Raw genomic sequence first — 20,445 nt, 5'->3', positions numbered from 1 at the left:
TGTTATAAAGAAGGGCTCCCCCACCATTCTTTTTCATGTAGATAATCAGTTGTTCCATTACCATTTGTTGAAGACTGTTCTTTCTCCAGTGAATTGTCTTGGCAGCTTTGTTGAAAATCAATGAACTATATGTGAGGGTTTATTTCTGGAGTCTCTGTTCTATTCCATTGCATCTATGTGCTTATTCTTAGGTCACTACTATGGTGTCTGGAGCATAGTAGCTTTGCAGTAAGTTTGTAATCAGAAAGTATGAATTTGCCAACCTTGCTCTTCTTTTTCAAGATTGTTTTGTCTATTCTGGGTTCCTTGTATTTGCATAAGAATTTTAGGATCAGCTTGTCTATTTAAGCAAAGAAACTGGTTAGGATTTTGATGAGTATTGTGTTGGATCTGTGGACCAATTTGGGAAGTATTTCTATACTAACAGTTAAGTCTTCTGATCCATGAATATGTCTTTTCTTTTGTTTAGGTCATCTTTAATTTCTTTCAACAATGTTTCATAGTTCTTCAGGGTAAAACTTTTATATACTTTTGTTAAACTTATTCCTAAATATTTTATTCTTTTGGATGCTTTTCTAAATGGAATTGATTTCTTAATTTCTTTTGGAATATGCTTAGTTTTTAATATAGATATTGAAAGTTCTTTTCATAAGTTGTGTTTCTTTTGAAACTTTGTTTTCCTGGCCACCACATTTGAAAAACGTATCTTACAAAGAAGAACAGATCCAGATGGAAGAAGTTTGCAGTTACAAACTTATTCAGATTATTTATTTTCACATCTTACCCACTAATTAATGCAAAGAATTTTCTCTATGTTTGCCTACTAAATTTTCACCTTCTTTGATATCCTCTAGTTGCTGTTACAAACTGGTAGGATCAGTTCCATATTTAGTTTTTTCAGGTGAATTCAAAACCCATTCATGTTCTTCATTTAGGAGATTCTTTTTTTTTAGTCTATAAAACTGTTTCCAGTTTTTTTAGTTTGGTGCAGCCATTATGGAAAACAGTGTGGAGATTCCCTTAAAAACTAAAAAGAGAGTTACCATATGATCCAGCAATCCCACTCCTGGGCATATATCCAGAGGGAACTCTAATTCGAAAAGACATATGCACCCCAATGTTCACAGCAGCACTATTTACAATAGCGAAGACATGGAAACAATCTAAGCGTCCATTAACAGATGACTGGGTAAAGAAGTTGTGGAATATATATATAATGGAATACTACTCAGCCATAAAAAGAATAAAACAATGCCATTTGCAGCCACGTAGATGGACCTGGAGATTGTCATTCTAAGTGAAGTAAGCCAGAAAGAAAAAGAAAAATACCGTATCACTTATATGTGGACTCTTAAAAAAAAAAGACACAATTTAACTTATTTATAAAACAGAAACAGACTCACAGACATAAAAAAAAACAAACTTAGTTACCAGGGGGAAAGGGATAAATTGGGAGTTTGAGATATGCAGATATTAACTACAATATATAAAATAGATAGGCAAGTTTCAATTGTATAGCACAGGAAACTGTATTTAATATCTTGTAGTAACCTATGATGAAAATGAATGTGAAAAGGAATATATGTGTGTATATATATGACTGAAACATTATACTGTACATCAGAAATTGATACATTGTAAACTGACTATACTTCAATTAAAAAAAGAAAAGAAAGGTACTTTGATAAGAGATGACAGCATATCTTTGTGTTCAACAGAAGAGTTTTACAATTATTTTAGCTTATTACAAAGTACTATAAGGATTTGATTATTTCATTTAATTTTTTCCCATGACATTTTAAAGGTATTAGTTTATTAAAATAATGACCTTAATATAATATTCCTAGGAAACAACAGGGTGGGAATTCAGTGTTGATGGCTGCAGGCTGAACAGGGTGGTGGTTACTGAAAGTTGTGGTGGCCATGGCAATTTCTTAAAATAAGACAACGATGAAGTCTGCCATGTTGATTGATTCTTCCTTTCACAAATGATTTCTCTGTAGCATGCAGTGCTGTTCGACAGTATTTTACCTGCAGAACTTCTTTTTCAAAACTGAAGTCAGTCCTCTCTGCCACTGCTTTATTGACTAAGTTTATGTAATATTCTAATTCCTTTGTTGTCACTTCATCAATTTTCACAGCATCTTCACCAGGACTAGATTCCATCTCAAGGAACTACTTTCTTTGCTCATCCATAAAAAGCAACTTCTCATTCACGCAAGTTTTATCATGAGATTGCAGCAGTTCAGTCACATCTTTAGGCTCCACTGTTTTTTTCTTTTTCAGTATTGGCTTTCTTTTTTAATTTTTAATTCTTATTTTTTTCTTGAAGTGTAGTCAGTTTATAATATTAGTGTCATGTATACAACAAAGTGATTCAGTTATACATATACATACATATTTTTTCTTTTCAGATTCTTTCCATTATAGCTCACTACAAGAAATTGAATATAGTTCCCTATGCTATAAAGTAGGTCCTTGTTTATCTATTTTATGTATAGTAATATGTATCTATTAATCCCAAACTCCTAATCTGTTCCTTCTCCCGCTACCCCTGCCCCCGGCAGTTAACCAGTTTGTTTTCTATGTCTGTGAGTATATTTCTGGTTTGTAAACGAAATTTGTCTTTTTTTTTTTTTTCAAGATTCCATATATAAGTGAAATCGTATGATATTTGTCTTTGTCTGACTTACTTCTCTTAATACAGTGATCTCTAGGTCCATCCATGTTGCTGCAAATGGCAATATTTCATTCTTTTTTATGCCTGAGTAATATTCCATCATATGTGTATACCACATCTTTATCCATTCATCTGTCAGTGGACATTTAGGTTGTTTCCATGTCTTGGCTATTTTAAATAGTGCTGCTTTGAATGTTGTGGTGCATTTGTCTCTTTGAATTATAGTTTTTTCCTGATATATGCCCAGGAGTATATCTTTTTTTTTTTTTTGTAGATTTTTAAATAATGGTTTAGGCTCCACTGTTAATTCTAGTTTTCTTGCTGTAGTTACTTCCTTCACTGAAGTCGTGAAACCCTCAAGTCATCCACAAGGGTTGGAATCAACTTCTTCCAAACTCATGTTAATGTTGATGTTTTAACCTCTTCTCATTTACCACCAATATTCTTAGTGGTATCAAGAGTGATAAATCCTTTCCAGAAGGTGTTCGATTTACTTTGCTCATATCCATCAGATGAATCACTGTCTATGACAACTATACTTACAAAATGTATTTCTTAAATAATAAGACTTGAAAGTCAAAATTACTGTTGATTCATGGGCTGCAGAATGTATGTTATGTTAGCAGGCATGAAAACAACATTAATCTCATTGCACATCTTCATCAGAACCCTTGGGTGCATTGACAGTGAGCAGTAATATTCTACAAGAAATCTTTTTTCACTAAACAGTAGGTCTCAACAGTGGACTTAAAATATTCAGTAAACTGTGTTGTAAATACATGTCCTGTGATCCAGGCTTTGTTTTTCCACTTACAGAGCATGGGCAAAGTAGATTTAGCATAATTCTTAAGGACTTAGGAATTTTGAAATGATAAATGATCATTGCTTCAACTTCAGGTATCTCATTGCACTTGCCCCTTAACAAGAAAGTCATCTCATCCTTTGAAGCTTTGAAGCCAGGCATTGACTTACTTCTCTGTAGCTATGGAAGTTCAAGACAGCATCTTCTTCCAGGAGACTGTTTCATCTATATTGCAAATCTGTTGCTTAGTGTAGCCACCTTCATCCATTATCTTAGATCTATAGCTAAATCTTCTGGATAACTTGCTGCAGCTTCTACATCATCACTTGCTGCTTTACCTTGCACTTCAATGTTATGGAGATGTCTTCTCTCCTTAAACTTCATGCTGGTTTTAAACTTCAGTTTCCTCACCCCTCAGCCTTCCTAGAATTGAAGAGACTTAAGGCCTTGCTCTGAATTGAACTTTGGCTTAACGTAGTTTTGTGACTGCTTTGATCTTCTGTCCAGACCACTAAAACTTTCTCCATTACCAGCAATAAGGCTGTTTTACTTTCTTATCATTCATGTGTTCACTGGTGTAGCATTTTTCATTTCCTTCAAGAACTTTTCCGTTATATTTACAACTTGACTAACTGGTACAAGAGGCCTGTCTTGGCTTTTGACATGCCTTCTTCACTGAGCTTAATTATTTCTTGCTTTTGATTTAAAATGAAATGTGTGTGACTCTTTCACTGGAACATTTACAGGCCATTGTAGGGTTTTAATTGGCCTAATTTCAATATTGTTGTGTCTCAGGGAATAGGGAGGCCTGAAGAGAGGGAGAGAGACTGGTAAATGGCCAGTTGGTCTAGCAGTCAGAACACATACAACATTTATTGATAAAGTTTGCCATCTTGTATGCATGTATTTCATGGTGCCCCCAAAACAATTACAATAGTAACATCAGACATCACTGATCACCATAACAAATATAATAATAATGAAAATGTTTGAAATATTGTGAGAATTACTAAAATGTGACACAGAGACATGAAGTGAGCAAATGCTGTTGGAAAAAATGGTGTCAATAGACTTGCTCGTTGCAGGGTTGCCACAAGCCTTCAATTTGAAGAAAAATTAAAAAGAAATATCTGTGAAGTACGAGAAAGCTAAGCACAATAAAATAAGATACATGTGTATTCTGGTGCTGTTGAATGGGATGTTCTGTAAGTCTGGTGTAACTTGTTCAAATCCAGTGTTTCCTTACTGGTGTTCTGTCTGGATGATCTGTGCATTGTTGGAAGTGGGTTATTGAAGTCCCCTATCTTACTGTATTGCTGTCTATTTCTTCCTTAGTTATGGGGTCCAACCCCTTCTCTCTGGGAGAAGATGGGTGTTAGAGTTAGGAGTTCCCTCCTGATTGTCTGGTGCTTTGTCAGGGGTGGAGTTTATGGCAAGAATGTGTCTCAGTCTTTCCTAACCATTTCACTTCAGTGCTGTGGGCATTTTCTCATTTGCCTGATGTGTAAGAGTCACTCAGCTAGTTTCTGGATTTCTTTCAGAGGGACTTCCCTGTGAGTAGCTGTAGAGTCAGTGTGTCCGTGGGAGGAGGTGAATTCAAGAGCCTCCCATGTTGCCATCTTAGACTAGAACCTTCAATCCATGTTTTGTTTTATGAGAAATGTAACTATAAAGTATGCTTTAGTTGCTTAGGTGGTAAATTTGTCTGTATGTAATTAATTAAGAGCCAAAGCTGTAATTTTTTTTATCAGAAATTAGTTAAGGTTTTTTAACTGAATTGAATATGTTCTTTTTCCCTCAAGGAAATAGAAACTTTACCGCCTATCCAGATCTTCTATTTAAATGTATAAAACCACTAAGCTCTTTTAAAAATTGATTTTAGTAGCCAGTTTGTTTCCTTAATTTTATTGCTTTATATACCTTTCCTTTGTTATTTCTCAGTGTGATTCTGGGATGTGTTTTGTTAGTTTTCTGTCAGTCATTGGAAGAGTTCTATCAGTGGTTGCTTTTCTGTTCTAATTTGAAGAATACTGAATGGTCTCAGAATATAGAGGAGGGGGGAATGCATATAAAATTCTGCTTCTGAGGTAATTGGAGCTAAGAACTTAATTTTTTTTTTTAGTTGATATGTTGCTATGAAATCAGAATAAAATTGGGGAATATTTGGAAGTTTTTCAGCAAATATGTAGTTTATGGATCTTTAAGAATTAAGGAAGAGTAAAACATACTTCATTTTTCAATACTTTTTTGTTAGAAACTTGTGTTTCCTAGTTTTTTATATCTGACTGGAATATTGATGTTATAAATGCATTCTATATTTAGCTACCTACCTGCCACTTCAGAGAGAAATGAAACAGTTACATAACTGTAGTTCTTCGAAAGCTTTATTCTTGGAATAAGTAGCTAGAGCGGTTATAATTCTTATGGTTCATTCTTGTACTCATCTTTGTTAAAAAAAAAAAAGACTGAAAATTCAGTTAAACTAATTCCTCTCAGGTAATCATCAGATATTTTGTATTTGGTTTGTTTATAGTAAATCCAATCTTAATAATATCTATGGCTTGTTGCTTTACAGAAGTGAAAAAGAACTATGATTAGCAATAATTTAACTGAAGTGGATTTACCTACATAGATTTGATTAGCAAAGTGGCTTTAAATAATAGCATATACTTTCTAGTTATATGAAATAATTAGGCTAACAGAATTGGCAAATGAAAATCCTTCAGTAAAGAATAGATCATTGTCTGAGTGTGTATATGTCCATGAATAACTGAAAAATTGTGCTGAACACTGGAATTTAAAAAATAAATAAATAAATAAATCAACACATTAGTAGACTTAAAAAAAAAAGAATAGATCATTGTCTTAAAAAATATCATCTGTGTATGAATTAGTACTTTGTCATGTTGGTTATATGAAGAACAGTGCTGGAAAAAAGGTTATTTTTTATTGTCTTTTAGGGGAATCCATTTCCAGATCTTCCGTATATACTAATTCCTGCCATTGATTTGCCTGAGTAATTGCCAGCAGTCCAGGAATTCCCTTTCAAATGGCCTTTCTCTGATTTTATAAAAGAAAACCTTGTCTCTTATTAAATCTGAATTGCCTCTCTGGCCCCCAAACAGAGGAATAGTCTGAAATATTGAAATACTTGGTGTAGATGTTGGAAAGTGAGTGATTAACAGGCAAACAAATCTTTTGAAGCCAAATTGTTTTCAGTGAAATTGAAGAATGACTTAATTGTCATCTTATATATTATTAAAACTAATGTTTAACAATAGATCCTTATACAGTTTTGGGAAAACACTTGGAAGGAGTTCATAGAATTTACATTGCTACAACACACTTTCATTCTAATCTGCTTACTTATGTGAACAAGATTTCTCAGAATTTACATCTATATGATGAAAAATAGGGATAGCAATGCTTCTTAATTATCTCATTCCACTATTCATAATCTAGCAAATAATGTAATATTCATCATTCTAGCAAGTAATGTAATATTTATCTTTCTAGCAATAAAGTAACATTTATCAATGGATATATGAACTAGTTGGGAGAAAAAGCTTTATCCATTTAAAGATGAGGTTTATTTTCAAACTGCCAATAACAATTTACTTTTTATGTTTAATATTTATCAGTTTATTACATATTTATGTTGTATCTAATAATTGTAATGATAGTCCAATCCAGAAGAAATTTTAATATTTAGAGCTTTATGGTTAGGAAAGTTTTTTATATTTAAATTTTAACTTACATACATTTAATGGCTAGGAAGTATAAGATAATTGATAAATGACTTTCAAACTATAAAATATATTAGAATAAATTTTGTAATGGAAGTACAAATTCAAGAAGAAAACAAAATGATATAAAATTTCCAAATGTTAAAGGGGAGATTATTTATGTATTTCATAATGAATAAATGGTGGTTATCATATTGCTATGGCATTCACGTTCCATTAGCTACATTTAAAACAATGTCTTTTTAATTTAAATTACAACTAATTACAGAAGTTACATTGCTTACAACTATTTAAATGTGTTCAAAATCTTGTCATAACTTTAAAATATGCAACATAATTTTTCAGAATTCTTTTAGAAGTTATGAATGCAAAATTTGAAAACACTGGTATATGCCATTTGCTTTACTATTGAATTATGCCCTTGTTGGAATTATTTATTGCTATTTCACTTATTGATGTTTTTTGACAAAGCAGACATTAGGTAAAGATTCATTGGGGTGATAAATAGTTCTGATTATATCAAAGCTGGTGCCAGTGAAACTAATTTCATTTCACTTCTATGTCACTAATGTAAATTAAAAGGTTTTTTGTTGTTGTTGTTCTACCAGGACTATTTAAAAATCTTGTCTAGTTAAACCTTATATGATAAAATGTCAAGATAGCACAGAAAATCTTGTTTAGGAACGCTTCAGCCTACTTGGATTCAGCATCATTTTGCAGAAATTAGCAGCTTTAATTATAGCATATGAAATTTGGAGCTTCAGGAGGACTTAGAGATTGCCTGTTGAAATGCCCTCATTGTCAAGAGAAAACACAGAGCCAGAGAGTTACTTACTCCAGCTATTACAGGGAGTAGGCAACAGAACCATATCCAATCTGTCACTAAAACCTATTGATTTTACCTCCGGAATCTCTGTTGAACTTCATCTCTCTCCTGTGCCCTCACTCTCGTTCAGGCAACTGTGATCTCTCATTTGATACCGGTTGTACTAGATCTAATTGGTCTCCTCACATTGCCTCATTTACAAAGCATATCTGATCATAATAATTTCTCTGCTTAAAATCCTTCAAATCTGTATTATTGGTCTTAGGGAAAAGACTAGTTCTTTATTCTGCAAGGCCCTGACCAATCAGGCTCCTGCTTGCCTGTCTAGCCTTAACTTCCATCACTGTCCCCATTGCTCCCTGGCTTCCAGTCACACAGGCCTCTTCAGTTTCTCAAGGTACCATGTTTGTTTCTTTTTACAGCATCATGTTATATGCTGTTCCTGCTGCTTGGAGTGTTTTTCTACTGCTCTAGCAAATGCTTGCTTATCCATCAGATTTCATCTCAAATGATACTCTCAGGGATTATCACACCACCCTTCCCCCAGTCCTTGCATACTAGATTGGTACTTTACTTTTTCTTCAAAACCTGTATTTACTTTTTCTTCAAAACCCATATTACAGTTTGTATATTTGTGTATTTGATTAAAGTCTGTTTCCTTGGGTAGACTGTAATCTCTGAGGGCAGAGTTTATATGTATTTTGTTTATTATTATACACCTAGCACCTGCTTCATTGCCTGGTGTATAGGAGGGACTTAATGCTTGTTGAATGAGTGATGCCGGATTAGTTCTATTTCTACTACACCAGTGATTTTAGAGTAACATTTTTATGTTTGAAATCTTCTTTGCCATATGCTTTATATAATTCACCCATCTGTTGATGAAGTAGCATTTGGGAAAAAATAGAATTTCAAGTTATTTATTCCTAATTTGTAAATCGCACTTAAAAAAAAAAAAACCAAACACTTTTTTTTCTTAAGAGCATGAAACCAGTAGGGCTAAATATTCTTCCTATATTTGATGGAACCTAGTCACATGTTAATTTTTATTTATCAGCTCTCTTAATTTATGAGTAGTTTTTGAGAAGCTAAGAAGTCATAGAAACTATTGCCTATGTAATGTAATAAAAATGCAAAGAGATGGTGGTAATATTAAAGTTAGTGCCTCTCAAACTAGTGTTCCACAGAATAATATTCCTGAAAGTTTAAATAGATACTCTCCACCTCCTTCCCTATCTTCCCATAACCATTCCCCCTCCACATCCAAGGAGGATTGTGTTCTTATAAATAACTTTGGGAAATGCAATATACTTCAACTTCTCATAGAGTAGTAACAGTATATGTTCGCATAATAAAGCTTCTTTTGCCTTAAAGCAGAGTTTCTCAACCTTGGTGGTGGTGATATTTTGGACTGGATAAGTCTTTGTTGAGATGGTGCAGAGAAAGAAGATGATATCTTGGACATTATAGGGTATTTAGCAGCACCCCTGGCCTCTACCCGTTAGACTCCAGTAACACCCTCTCAGTTACGGCAACCAAAAATGCCTTCAGACATTGCCCAATGACCCCTGGGTGACAGTCATCCCCAGTTGAGATCTACTACCCAAAAGAGATCAGTTTAACTCTATATTCACATTTCCCAAACTTACTTGAATTCCTTGTAATTCTCCTCCTTTTCCTTCATCTATATACATAGTAGTGTCCTGGGAAATGCTGTTTTAAATTATCATTTGGTAAAACTAAACTAATTCTACTTTTCCCCTCTACTTTTTAAGACTCTTCCCTAAACCCCTTCAAAACTTTTCATTGCACTTAGAATAAAATTCAGACTCCTTAATATGGCCTTCCTGCATGAAAAGGCCTTTGTCTACCTCCCTAACCTTACCTCTTATCACCACGTGCTGTCAGTCTCTTTGTGACCTGCTCTCAGATCCTCAGGCAACCCTGTTTCCTCCCTAATGTGCTGTTCCTTCTGTTGGGAATCATTTTGCCCTGCTCTTTCTTATCTTTCAGGTTCAGTTTTCAGATGTCATCTCCGAAGGAGAGGTCTTTTCTGACTGTCTCTTACCCTGCCAGAAAGGATAATCACCCATCCCAGAACCCACCCTCTATCTCAATACCCTGTTTGTTGCCTTCACAATATTTTCCAGTTTGTAATGATTAATTTGTGTGTTTTTTCCTACCTCAACATTGGAATGCAAACTCTTATGAGGGCAGGAACCACATCTATCTTGTTTATCATTATATCTCCAGCATTTTTTAAATTATAGCCATCCTCCTGGATATGAAGTGGCATTGTGGTTTTGACATCCATTTTCCCAGTGACTGATGATGTTGAAATGCTTCCATGTATTTTGAGTTCTAGAGGTCCTTTACATATTCTGGGTACTAGATTCTTATCTGACATACGGTTTGCACGTATTTTTTCCCATTCTGTGGTTGTCTTTTCACTTTCTTGGTAGCACCCTTTTAAACACAAAAGTTTTTAATTTTGCTGAGGTCCAACTCATCAGTTATTTTCTTTTATTGCTTATGCTTTTGGTGTTATATCGAAGAACCATTGCCTCATCTAAGGTCATGAAGATTTATGCCTGTTTTCTTTTGAGAGTTATATACTTTTTGCTTTTATATTTAGGTCTTTGATCCATTTAGACAATTTTTGTATATAATGTGAGGTAGAGGTGCAGCTTCATTGTTTTTTGTATAAATATTCAATTGTTGAAGTTTTGTTTTTTTAAACTTTAATAAAGCATAATTTTCTCAAAGTTATTGTGAAACACATATGTTTCAATATTTACAATTAAAAAATAGTGTACAGAACACATATTGTATACCAGACATTATGTTGAGCATAGAATCTATAAAGATAAAAAAAGATAAAATTCTTACTTTCTTCACAGAACTGAAAACCAAGAAAATTGAAAGTAGTAATGAAAACTGGAATGGAATGTATATTTGAAGAGGTTAATAGTGGTTTTAAAGAATTAATTTTTAAGAGATTACATATGAAAGTAAGATAACACTTATAGTAAAAAAAAATAATAAAAGTATTCCTGAAAATTGCTGTAAAAAGCACTCGATGGTGGTTGCTATGCAGTAGGAATATTTTACCTTGATTAGTACTCTCAGAGTCATTTGCTGTTAACTTAGTAATTTGAGGGTGGGAGTGGTAGATGAGAAAGAAATTGTCTGTCATCTACAAATGTGAGGTAAAGATAAGACCATAATAAAAATGACAAAGAAATCTCTCCCTCATTCTCTCTCTCTTTAGTATAACTGACTGAATTAATATTTATTTAACTAAGAGCAAAGGGTTCTCTGCAGCAGTGCTCTCTGAATCATTCTTTGTCAATTCTGGATTTTTTTTTCCACCCCTTTGTCTTCCTTTGTTTCTCTTGATACTAATCTTATCGCTGATATATCTTGCTAAGATTTGCACTTGTTTACAAAAGCTTTCTTTGAACTGAACTTAGTCTTTTGTGACTAATTATTGAGGTTAATAGTTTTGAGATGAATTGACAACAGAACACGTTAGGTTCATTGTATTAGTCTACTAGGGCTGCCATAACAACACCAAATACTGGGTGGCTTAAAACAGCAGAAGTCTATGTTCTCATTGTTCTAAGGGCTTGAAATGCAAGGTCAAAGTGCCAACTCTTCTGGTAAAGCCCTTCCTGGCTTGCACAGGGCGTTCTCACTGTTTCTCACATGGCCTTTCCTCAGTGTGCCCGTGCAGGGGAAAGAGATGGGGAGAAAAGGTCTCTTTCCCTTCCTCTTATAAGGGCACCATTCCTGTTGGAATAAAGCTTATGACCTCATTTAACCTTAATTACATCATCAGTGCTCTATCTCCATATCCAGTCACACTGGGATTAGGGACTCAACATATTTGGGTGGAGAATACAATTCAGTTCATACTACCCATGTAACACCTTGTAGTCACTTTGATATTCTTTATTTTATAATAAGAAAATACAGTGAGTCTCTGTAAAACTTACGTTTACTGGAGAGGGTGAAAAAAAAAACAACTCGTTATCTAGGCCTTCTACACCTGTATTTCTTCACCTATAAAGCAAGAAATTGGGCTAGTTGATTTCTGAATGCTGAAATTCTCTGTTCCTTCAATTTAGTTACTTATTTCCAGTATTATTCAGCAAATAAGTTACAGGAAGCATCTTATAATAAAAATTCATGTTCTGTAAATCTGCATTCTACCAACTCATAACTGAAGTGAAAAGCTTAATCATTCTGTGTACCTCTAAATTCTGATATAGATAATCTTTAACTAGCTATGCTGGTTAGATTTTACTATATTCTTTTAAGCTAGCTATGCTGGTTAGGTATAATTTAAAGACTTGAATGTGACATGTTTCTTTTTTTCTTCTAACTAATAATACCTTTTACTTACACAATATAATTTACCCTTCATAAGTACATTTCATTTTAATGGATTGAAACAATTCAGTAGTGTAGACAGCAAACTGTGAGACTCTCTCTCATACCTACTCTTCTTTCAAGGGTGTTAACCACAATTAGTGGTTTGTATGTGTCCTTCCAGTCTTCTTTCTATGAATGTACATACGAATATTAATTTAGGTATGTATTTTTTTCATATTTTTTAATAAATAAGATCATTCTGTATATACTCTTTTATTTAAATTTTTGCCTCAGCCTGTGTGTTGGAATTTTCATACATACCAAGGTGTATGTATATCATTTTTAAATGACTACATAGTGTAATATAATTTGTGTAAGTATTCCACTTTTGTTGGGTATCACTTTGTTTTCTTTATCAGGATTAAAAATAATGTGAAGAGATTGCTTTAGAATATATTTCCTACATGTGGGATTGAATACACTGAAAATTTTGATAGCTGCTGTCTGTCCTTCTAAAAAGCTTTTACAAATCTGCATTCTGTCAACAGGGAGTGAGAGTGTTTACTCTCACTACTGCCAAAATAGTATCACTATTTTAAAATGCCTTCCAGATAAGCAATACGGTCCTACTGTATAGCACTGGGAACTATATTCAGTATCTTGTAATAAGCCATAATGGAAAAGAATATGAAAAAGAATGTGTGTGTGTGTGTGTGTGTGTGTGTGTGTGTATAACTGAATCACTTTGCTGTACACCCGAAACACAACATTGTAAATCAACTATACTTCAGTATTAATTAATTAATTCTGAACGAAAAAATTGCTTCCAATCTAATGGTTAAACGATTATATTTCATTGTTTTAAAGTTGCATTTATCTGATATCTGGGATGTTGTGCATCCTTTCACTTCTACGTTGACCGTATTTTTCTTTGCTTTGCTCTAATTTACCCATTTTTTCTTACGGATTATCTTTCTAATACTGATTTGTAAGAATTTTGTAAAATGTATTTTGCACATGAACCCTTTATTAATGTTGCAGGTATGTTTTCCCTGTCTATTGCCTGCCTTTTAACTTTGCTTGTGGTAACTTGTGGAATGGAGACTTTCCATTTTGTGAGAATGTCAGTCATTCCCTTTATGGTCTGTGTTTCATGTAGTATTTAGGAACGCCTTCTTTATATAGGGTTATTTATTGTTTGTAATATTTTGTAATATTGTTTCTTTAACTCCACTTGGAGTTTATGTAAGTGGATAGCCAGTTCATCCAACCCTGTTTGTTATATAGTCCATTCTTTTCTCATTGATTTGAAACCTCTTTATCTTAATCTCAATTTCTGTGTATGCGCAGATCTATTTCTGGACTTTCTATTGTGTTCCTTTTGTTGTGTTTTTCGAATTTCTTTACCAATAGTGTACTTCTAATTACAGTAAGTTACTGTATCTTCTGAAATCCGAGATGACAAAGATTACATTTTCTTTCAGTTAATTTATTTTGCACAGCTACTCTTCCTACTTTTACCTATAGTTTTTTCCCTCTTTTCTCTCTATTTGCTATTACTTCTTATTGTTGCTGTAATCTTACTCTACCCTCTTCTGATTTGTGGCTGTTAAATTACATGTGAACTAGAAAACTAGATAACAGACTGCTGGTGTATTAGATAAAATAGTCTCTAAATCGATGCAATGAAGAATTCACATGAGATTGATTTGTGGGTAGAACGTTCATGCTTTCATACATAAAATTTATTACATACAAGTTTCTCAGAGGCTTAGATTTTTTTTGTTTCTAGGTTCTTAGCAATATTTGCTGAATATGCAACCTATATAAAAACATTCATATGTGTTAAAATTATTTTTCAATTGAAGTATGGTTATTTTACAACTTTGTGTTAGTTTCAAGTGTACAGCCAAGTGATTCAGTTATTTATATTATATATATGTGTGTGTGTTCCATTATAGATTATTATAAGATATTGATTATAGTTCCCTGTGCTGTACAGTAAATCCTTATTATTTATTTATTTTGTATATAATAGTGTCTGTTAATCCTGTACTCCTGATTTATCTCTTACTCCCTAAAATTATTTTTAAAACAGAAACTAGGTTTAAATCACTTTGCTAAACAACTTTAATTCCATCATTTTATGTTAATGAAAGTTGCCTTTTAATAGGGAAACAAAGTAAATATAACCAAGCTCATTTTTTGCTTTGGGGTTTTCTTTTCTAACAATATAATAGAGTGTAAAATTAAAATGAAAAAAAATCAGGTAACTAAGTAGAATAAGATATTATTGTTATTCTAAATAGCTGTAGCCACAAATGCTGTTACTAGAGCAGCATCTGTTACCATGGAGCATCTTTAACTCAAGGTCTGCTTAAAAAAAAGCTCTGACCTGCTTTATGCTTTGAAAAGATAATTCTCACTGACCTTGGGTAGCTATAGCCTTTATTGTACCTAAATTGCTGAGCTTACATGAGGAACTTAAAGTAGCCATCCCTTTTTTACTGCAAAATCAATAGAATCTTACATTAGCTGTTCAGTTATAAAGCATAAGAAATAGAGAATTAGTAGTGCTATGTTATTTTACATTTATGTATTCAAATTAAATGAATAGATTCAATATGCTTTTTAAAACTTCATTTTAAGCTTTTGTTTTTTTAGAGATATCTCTTGGTACTGTGAGTTAGTGTGTGTGTGTGTTACATACTACTTAGAGAAATACTATTTCTCTTACTTGTGGACGTGAATTGTTTAAAAATTTCTGGGATCGCACTAAGATTTGGAGCATCTAGGAGACATAAAAGAACCTGTACTTTAGAATTTCTAGACATTTCAAGCATAGAGTGCCCCCAGAGATCTAGAAATAGGATAGGTCTAAATTATGATTAGCACATGGAATCTAGTCAGAGCTCACTTGGGCAAGAAACATACCCTTTTAGGCGTGGGGTTTCTGAAGATATGTGTGTGTGTTTGTGTGTGTGTGTGTATCTGTATCTGTACTACAAGATTGAGTAAATCGATATGCTATGTGATGAAACTCACAAAGTGGATCCTGCCTGCAAAGATATATATTGATTGGCCCACACAGTTTTAAAAATACTAGATTTATATGGCTCCTCCTATCCGACAGCCTGGGCAGCAATTAACTAGATGGGCTTGTGCTCTCCAGTTCGCCAGAATCCATACCAGTACTTATCCTGAATGTGTCAGTTGCTGTTTATCACATTTGCACAGTTGCCCACTTGCTCAGCTCATTTTTGTTCCTACCCAACAACTGAAAGTTTGGAATATCTAATTTATAACCATCATCAGTCTTCATCTCTTTCTTTGTGTCTGGTGCAACTAAGGTAAAAATGAGTAGATAGCAATTTAATATAGTTAGAACAATCAACTCATTTTTTTTCCAGAAGTACATTATTCATGTTCTCATTTTCTGTTGCATTTTTTAATGCAATACTTAATCCTGAAATATTTAATCTACTCTCTGCTGAATCCTCCTGATTTTAGCTTCCAACACCTTGACTCTGCCTTCATCACCTCTGTCTGCAGTAATGTCTTCCTTTTCTGAAGTTTTAGAACACTTATTTTCTCCACACTCTTAAGCTTATTATAGTAGAAATTTAGAAAACCTCATTCAATTAAAAAACACTTGTGTTCCTGTGAAGAGGCCTTTGATCAGCCTTTTCTTAATATGGTTCACAGTTCATTTTTTTCAAAGAAATACGTATATTGTCTTTTGAAGACTAAGAAAGTAGTAACTTAAAATTTTATTTTTCTAGTTTTCTGAATTGGCCTTTGGACATTAAATATTGTTTTCCTTGCTTTCAGTTACAGATGAGGACACAGTAAAGAGGTATTTTGCCAAGTTTGAAGAAAAATTTTTCCAAACCTGTGAAAAAGAACTTGCCAAAATCAACACATTTTATTCAGGTAAGTAGTTTTTTGGTACTAAGGAAGGAGAAACTCTGTCATGTCATTGTTGAAACTTCCCTATCATTTTTAATTTGGAGCTTATTTTTCTTGCTATGTTGTAATTAAGGCATATTTTCTTTAGCTGAAGTAGGAATGCATCACTGTTTGAGCCTTACATGGTCATTGCCTAGAGTCTCTTTTAGTTGCAAGGATTTCAGGACCTCAGTGATAGAGCTTCTTTATAGCCCAGTCCAAAGCATTAAAGAGTCAGAAACTTGATTTTATCATTTGTCTCAGGTCTGAACAACTCAGTTGCACCTTATTAATTATGTCAGTTTTACGCCTTTCTGTTGCATGGAACACTCATCCGTCTCTAGGGCACGGTCTCCAGAGTGGCACCTACAAGATGCTATTAGAGTTGAGAAGAAAACGTTACAATTTCTATTTATTTATGTCTGATCATTTAAAATTTTGTTTTTTATATATGTTTACTCTTGTACTCCTTTAACTTCTGTTATTCCATCTCACAGAACTCATATTCCTTGGCTGTCATTCTGTTCCTATTGACCAAGCTCCTCCCAGTATTACTTCCATTTCCATCAGTTCTTGTGCTTTTCATCCCTTTACCTTGCGTTGCTTCTGCCTAGGAAAACTCCAGCTGTGGACAAACCCAGCCTTTTACCTTCTTCATGTCTACCTCCAGGCTGCTTAGGACAGCTGGAAAAAAAAATCACATAACAGAACAAATTTGAAGCAGTGTAAATTCATTGTTGCATTCTTAACTATGTTCTCAAAGCTGGCTGCGGGTCCTAATCAGTGCCCTTTTCCATGCTCCAAAACCCATGCTTTTCTAAACCCTATACCATTCTCTTCAATTCTCTGATCCAGCCATCTTCCCCGTAATGCTCATTATACCTCCTGCTTTACAAATAAAAATAAAGACCTTCAACTCCTATTGGTGTGTGATATTTAGGCAAATCTATGCTACTCCCTGCCCCCAGATACCTATGGACGTTCTTACCCTTATTTGTTTTCCTCCAATATTTGTAGAAAAGATATCCCTTTTCAGTCCATGGTGTGTTCTACAATTATTAACTGAATTTCAGCCCCTGGAGACCTTATTCCAGAAATTATTTCCTCTAAGATTTACTGAATAAATGCATTATGAACTTCCCTTTTTACTGGTTTAGTCTCCTTAGTAAGTCATCCCCTTCAAACAGAAAGTAAATAAATAAAAAGGAAGCAAATATCTTAACTCCTTCTCACTTTTCATTTATGGCTGGATTTCTTCCTAGGCAGAGGGAGCAGTTTATACAAAAGCACAGCTGTGAAAGGACACAGTGTGTATGCACGCCCTTTTCACTAGGTTATAAGTACCTAGAAGGCCAAGACAGAGCAGAAATATTATTTGAAACCATGCAAATGGATAGATTTTCAGCAAGGGAAAAAATGAACAGAAGGTATTGTACTGTTCAAGGCCAAAGATAATTTCCGCAAGTAGGAAGTAAGAGGATAAAGAGGGACCAGCAATGTAGATAGAGGAGAGGGCAGCTGTATAATGTAGAATGAGTAAGAAGAGACTAAAAGAGGAAGGCATTTCTAGTGGAAAGAGTGTTTAGACTGAGATAAGGATACAGTCTAGAAAAGGCTGTAAATGAGAAATATACAAGGTCAAGTTTATTAGCATGTTTCTTTTACTGTGATTGTTCTGGGAAAGATCTCTACACCCAGCTCTAAATGGATAATTTAGATCACAAAAAATAGATAATGCTTCTTAATTTACAAAGAAAAATATCTACTCTTAACAATAGATATATATTTTATGTTTGAGTTACAGTAAATAATATACAAATAATGACCCCATTACACAGACAGATGTGTATGTGTTATGTGTGTTTTCATGCATCTGGATGTGTGTGTAAGCAATATATTTGATTAAAATTTTTTTCATGAAAATAATAGTTATCCTTACTACTTATATTCTGTTTTCTCTATTTCTATTTGATTTTTAAAATGCTGACTATGATACACTAAATTGCTTCATTACCCCATATTGAGTTACAACCCTCAGTTTGAAAAATGGTATCTTAGACTTGGTTACTTTTCAAAAATAATTTTAGGCTTTCTACTGTTAAAATTTGGGGAGCTATGATTTAATGACTTCCTTTTTCTTTATGTATTGGCAAGGCTGTTAGGGCATATCTCTTGATGTCATCATAGACTAGGTACAAATTGATAGTCTTCAGACTGACTTTTTGCCAGGTCAGGAAGTGATGGGTAATATGAAGACATGATCGACAGAAATAGAATTTGGCACTTTTCCTAGACGGTATCATTTTTCTGCTTATTTAGCTTCCTTCTCCATGGCAGATTGTCTTGTAGACTGCAATCCTCAGATACTAGGGCACATGAAAAACTATAAATAATATAGGGGTGAGTTCATCTTATAAACCTGCCTCCACTCAGTTATGTCTCACAAATTATTTAATGGTCACCTAAAAGTGGTCATTTTTTAAGTGAGATATAATCTTGACTGAAACCTTTAGGAACCCAAAACAAAATGCTATAAAAGCCAGATAAACAAAACATAGAGTGCATACTACTAAAATACGGATATTTATTTTCATACTGATTCTGTTTCCTACCAATTACATTTTGGATTTTTGAATTATTTTTTGAAAGATGTTTACCACATAACCTTCCTAGGCCTCTGTGTACCTACTTGTAAAAAGAGCAAATTGATTTCCAGCACTTAAGGGTTTCACATGTGAGGAGTCAGAGCTATTTCCAGTATTTCACAAAACCTGATGTAAATTATTTTATTGTTCTTTAATTTTTATTACATATTTTTGGTTAATAAGACATGGGTATTTATTTAGATTCGTAGATAAAATCTTTAAACATTTGAAGACCATGAAAAGAGAGGAAAAATTTTCTTTTTTGAGAGGGAAATTTTCTAAAGGAGGGTTCCTTTTGGTGGTTAACATTGCTAATCAGTGACCTAGAAATCTCCTAGGTCTTTCCTAGCACTGAAAATGATATTAATCAATACAAACTGAAGGTTGTAGTGTTAGAAACCTTTTTTTGTGCTGACCAGCAATGAATGTCCTTTTCCTTTGGGAATACTAATTACTTCATGTCACATCTTTCTGTTTTCTTGGACTAGCTTGTTTTCTCCCTCTGTTTAAAATACTTGGCTTCTAAGCTGTGTTTTTCCATGCCTACGTTTTAAATAAATCTTAGACTGTATCTGTTGCTTTTAATATTCCATAATTCAAGCAGACAAGCCCTTTTTATTGGTTGGAATGTTTTAAATAGCTAAATGCTTTTTCCTTTGTTTTTAAACAATTTCAGTTTTTTTCTAGCTTGTCCTAATTTTTTTGGCTTCAGTTTTTATGTTAGGAACTCACAACCCTGTTACGTGCTTTTTCCTTTCTGTACCAAAAAGGAGGGAGGGAAGGAAGGAAATTGCAGTAGTTATTTATAGGTAGAAAAATTATGGTAATAGAAACAGATTTATTTCTTGGCTGTAAAATATTTTTAGTCTCCATGCAAATGTGAGACCATAGTTATTCAAAACTATGCCTATTATACAGTTATTCGTATAATCCTATTATACAGTGTTTTGCTATATATTTTTCTTTATTCTTACTGAATTTGAGGCACTGTATAACCACTGAGTATGTGTAATGAAACATAAGAATCTCTTTCACTGAAATACTAAATGTTTATTTTACAGGTGATTATATGTATCTAGTACCCACATATTTTAAACTATGACTTAATAACTAGTTTTGCTCTTCGCTTATGTGTATGTTAAAATGTCAGTTAAATATATTTAATTAAGTAGAGTGACCATAGGTTTGTAATATTGTTTAAAATTCTGTTGTCTTAGAGTTTCTTCCTATGTCTTTACAACAGAATCAGTTACTTAAGAGCTATTAAATGTTGGGAGGATGGGGGAAGTTGGGGAAGTAAATCAAAACAGCTAGTTTGGCTTGCTTTCTTGTTAACATATCTGATGAAAATTTAAATTACAATTTATGTTCTATCCACAGTAAGTGTTGCTTTCTTCATTTTGTTAAAAAAAAGTCATTGA

At 33.5% G+C, this 20,445-nt stretch overlaps 1 protein-coding gene across 1 annotated transcript in view; it reads left to right on the top strand.

Moving 5' to 3' along the window:
- The window catches only part of XPR1 (xenotropic and polytropic retrovirus receptor 1), a 163,215-nt gene that overhangs the window by 77,372 nt on the left and 65,398 nt on the right, over positions 1-20,445 (top strand). Inside the window, exon 3 of the mRNA XM_032463604.1 lies at positions 16,263-16,364. Coding sequence (XP_032319495.1) covers positions 16,263-16,364 — 102 coding nt within the window. The remainder of the gene's footprint in view (positions 1-16,262; positions 16,365-20,445) is intronic.

The sequence above is a fragment of the Camelus ferus genome, chromosome 21 (assembly GCF_009834535.1).
Source record: "Camelus ferus isolate YT-003-E chromosome 21, BCGSAC_Cfer_1.0, whole genome shotgun sequence".
NCBI classification, from domain to species: Eukaryota; Metazoa; Chordata; class Mammalia; order Artiodactyla; family Camelidae; genus Camelus; species Camelus ferus.
The sequence above is the reverse complement of the archived record's forward strand: the minus strand, read 5'-3'. Positions and strand labels throughout refer to the sequence as shown.